The 3,056-nt window shown below is 54.1% G+C and overlaps 1 protein-coding gene across 1 annotated transcript; it reads right to left on the bottom strand.

Moving 5' to 3' along the window:
- Positions 1-625: 625 nt before the first annotated feature.
- On the bottom strand, positions 626-2,608 carry E0L32_010159 (uncharacterized protein; the record flags this gene model as incomplete). The annotated part of the gene is made up of 3 exons (XM_031132746.1): positions 626-1,205; positions 1,319-1,605; positions 1,670-2,608. The coding sequence occupies 3 exons, from the start codon at positions 2,606-2,608 to the stop codon at positions 626-628; spliced, it is 1,806 nt and encodes a 601-aa protein (XP_030990140.1).
- Between the last annotated feature and the right edge of the window lie 448 nt (positions 2,609-3,056).

The following is a 3,056-nucleotide window of genomic DNA, read 5'->3' as shown; positions in this document are numbered from 1 at the left end:
GTGTGGGGGTGAGGGGGGGTGTGGGGGGGGGGGTTTGTCCACGTTTACCAAGAGTTTTAGTCCTCCTTAGCTAAGTAGTTTAAGCATTTCTTATATGCACAGCTGAGGAGCTGCTGAGTGGCTACCAGTTGTGATAGGTGATAGGGCTGAGATGAGAGACTGGCATGCATGTGCTAGTCCCTCCCTGGAAAGAGGTCTCCCTGAGCGTGCAGTGGTGAGAAGGGGGTATTTGGAATATGAAACAAAAAGGCTTACATGTACTGTCCTTTTAGGTGATGACAAACCAGTCTCGTCTCTCAGCTTCCTCTCCTGCTCAGCTTCTCTCAAATGCTTACATTATATACCAGATATAGATGATCTGGAGGATGCACAGGGACAGCGGCGGTTAACTCAAAATCGTTGACCACGTCTTTTAAATTATCACGCTTTCTATATGCTAATTTAAAACAAGAAAACAAAGAGACCTCCAAAGGCTACTTTCGCTGAACAAGACTATTCATAGTGACGCTGGGGAAGAAAACAAGGAACTCCGTAACTCCTCTCATCCAATCAAACTCCCAAATAGACGACGGCAATCCCAGTCCATGTCATCAGCAAATGTTCGTAATACAGGCGTGATCAATAATCACGACCCACCCAGTACCCAGTTCTCGAATGTACCGTCTACATGCTCTTGAAACGGCTCATAGAACGGCATTTGGAACGCCACCTCAGGATGATGGTCCGAGACGTGCTGGGTGGCCGGGTACAGGGCTTCAGTCCACAAGGATGCAGCACACTCGCTGACGCTGGTGCTAACAGAAGTAGAGACTGCTGGGGCGGGATGACAGTCGCCTCCGCTCCCTGGCGTGGGCGGCAGATACGTAGAAGTGACATCCTTGATGCCGGCGGCCAGCCTCTTGGCCAGCGGCCACACCTCCCCGTACGTCTTGAGGATGCCAAAGGCGAAATGCAGCTTCTCCCTGACGCTGGGCGTGTCGCAGCCGAGAAACACGCACGCGTCGAGCAGGGCCAAGCACACCCGCTCAATAACAGGTATGCTGACCGGGCACGCCGACGAAGTCGACAAGGGAAACGTGAAGACGCTGAGCAGTGCGTTGGCGGCGTAGAGCTCCGGCGGGCAGACGTTCCACGACGGCCCGACCTTGGCGTCGTTTGTGACTCGCGAGCGGTCGAGGGGTCCGATGGCGAACCCGTCTACCAGGCTGAGATGTAGCCGTTCGTACGGTTGACGCAATCTGATACGTAATCTTGGATGACGCACGATGGGTTAGCTATCCGTGTGTATCTGTATCTGGTGATGGGAGGGCAGGCTCACTCCAATGCGAAGCAGATGCCAGAGTAAAGCATCAGATCGGGAGAACCGTCAGGGCCGATGGCTTCCTTTTTCCATTTGGGAATGCGTACGAGCCAGTTGCTGATCTTCATGTCGGCTCGAGTCACCTCGTCCTGCCAAGGCCTTTCGGCATACAAGTGCAGGGGCAGGACGACCTCGGCGACCAGCCGACAGAGGTCGATCACATACGTCCAGGATGAGAATGTTGGCTCTTCGCAAGGATCTCGACTATCATATTCAGCCAACGAGACGGCGAAGGAGGGAATATGCTAAGTCCGAATGAGCACTTCAAAGTCTGGCAACCTGCACGTTCAAGTTCGCTGGTTGACTCACCCCTGATTGATACTCCCATTCTTCGCATGGCAGGTCTACTGTCGCGGGCACACTGAGCAATAAAAACGTCTGCAGGTTCTCGTATGTGGCGCGAATGCAGTCTGACTTGTACAGAACCCACCAGGTTCTCCGATAGCTCTCCGCAACAACTACGTCCGGCTCGTTCTCGGCAAATGACCTGTGCTGCATCCCGATGTCCATGGCCACTTGTATCGCACGATCTAGCCAGATGCTCCGGAGCTCGGGCTTATCTTCGCCTATCGCCGTGTACGATAGGAGAGCCAGCGCCTGGACCGTGAACGCGGTCATTGGAAGGTGGCCGAAGGATTGGTTGTACACAGCCTCTCGTAATTCGTCCGACGATATGGATGGCTCATAGAGAGACGCCGCATATATGCAGACACTCACCAGAAAACGGAGCTCTGTGGCGTTTTTCGCGAGTTGCGACATCATGTACGGCTTGGGAAGAAGGAAAGGGAAGTTTGCGTAACACCTCGAGTAGAATGCGTCAAGTAGCAGAGCTGCCGCGCCGGCCGGGGAGGAAGTTGGCCTCAGAGTCCTCGTCAGTGACCAGCCGGAAGGCATGTTGTTGTTCAGGAAGCGAATCGGCACGTCGACTGTCGACAATTGGCTCACAGGCCAGAGACTGGGGCCGCGGGCTGAATGTGGGAGCTTGTCGGCGATCATGCTGCGTTTCTTCGCGTCTCGAATACCGCGTCTCGACTTGGCATAGAAGCACGGCTTATGCTCTGCCTGACAGCGCAAGCACGTCGGCATCGTAGCATCGCACTTGATGTGTTTGGATCGGCAAGGGACACATGCCAGGGAGACTCGGATGCCTGCTTTGGATTTGTTGGCCTGCTGGTCTGTAGCCGGGGACGAGCCCCTACTGTCGCCGGCAGTCTCTGACGACTTGTCTGAGCCGGGCGAGGTGCTCATTGTGAAAGCAGCCGTGTTGTGAGACAGGTCAAGTCAAAAAAGAACTAAAGTGTACGGCGCTTTGGGAGAAGATGATTTCTTAGAGAGCAAGAGTGGAAAATGGAAGGATTGTTCTCAACTCGACGAGATGATGAGGAAATTTAATAAGAGGCAGCATCATCATGATGACTGCATCACAGCCGAGCTCGAGGCCTCTTGTATTGTTCTAGAGAGAAGAGCTCCTGCAGGGTCTATACAGAAACGACATACGGTGGGCCCTGGCGTGGTGAAGGGGGGTAGCATTGGGGACTTGGGGTACAAAGACGATACAAGCCACGATCTATGAGCCAGGGTTTTGTCACACTGCCAGCAAGCCAGCGGCTGACGCTCCGTGACCTGATTAGCCCTATTTTCAGTCTCTGTCCGCCATGTATCGGGATCACCGCATGCCAAGCATGCTCGACTTGAC

The sequence above is a fragment of the Thyridium curvatum genome, assembly GCF_004353045.1.
Source record: "Thyridium curvatum strain D216 chromosome Unknown NODE_79_length_189696_cov_84.187462, whole genome shotgun sequence".
NCBI lineage: Eukaryota > Fungi > Ascomycota > Sordariomycetes > Thyridiales > Thyridiaceae > Thyridium > Thyridium curvatum.
The sequence above is the reverse complement of the archived record's forward strand: the minus strand, read 5'-3'. Positions and strand labels throughout refer to the sequence as shown.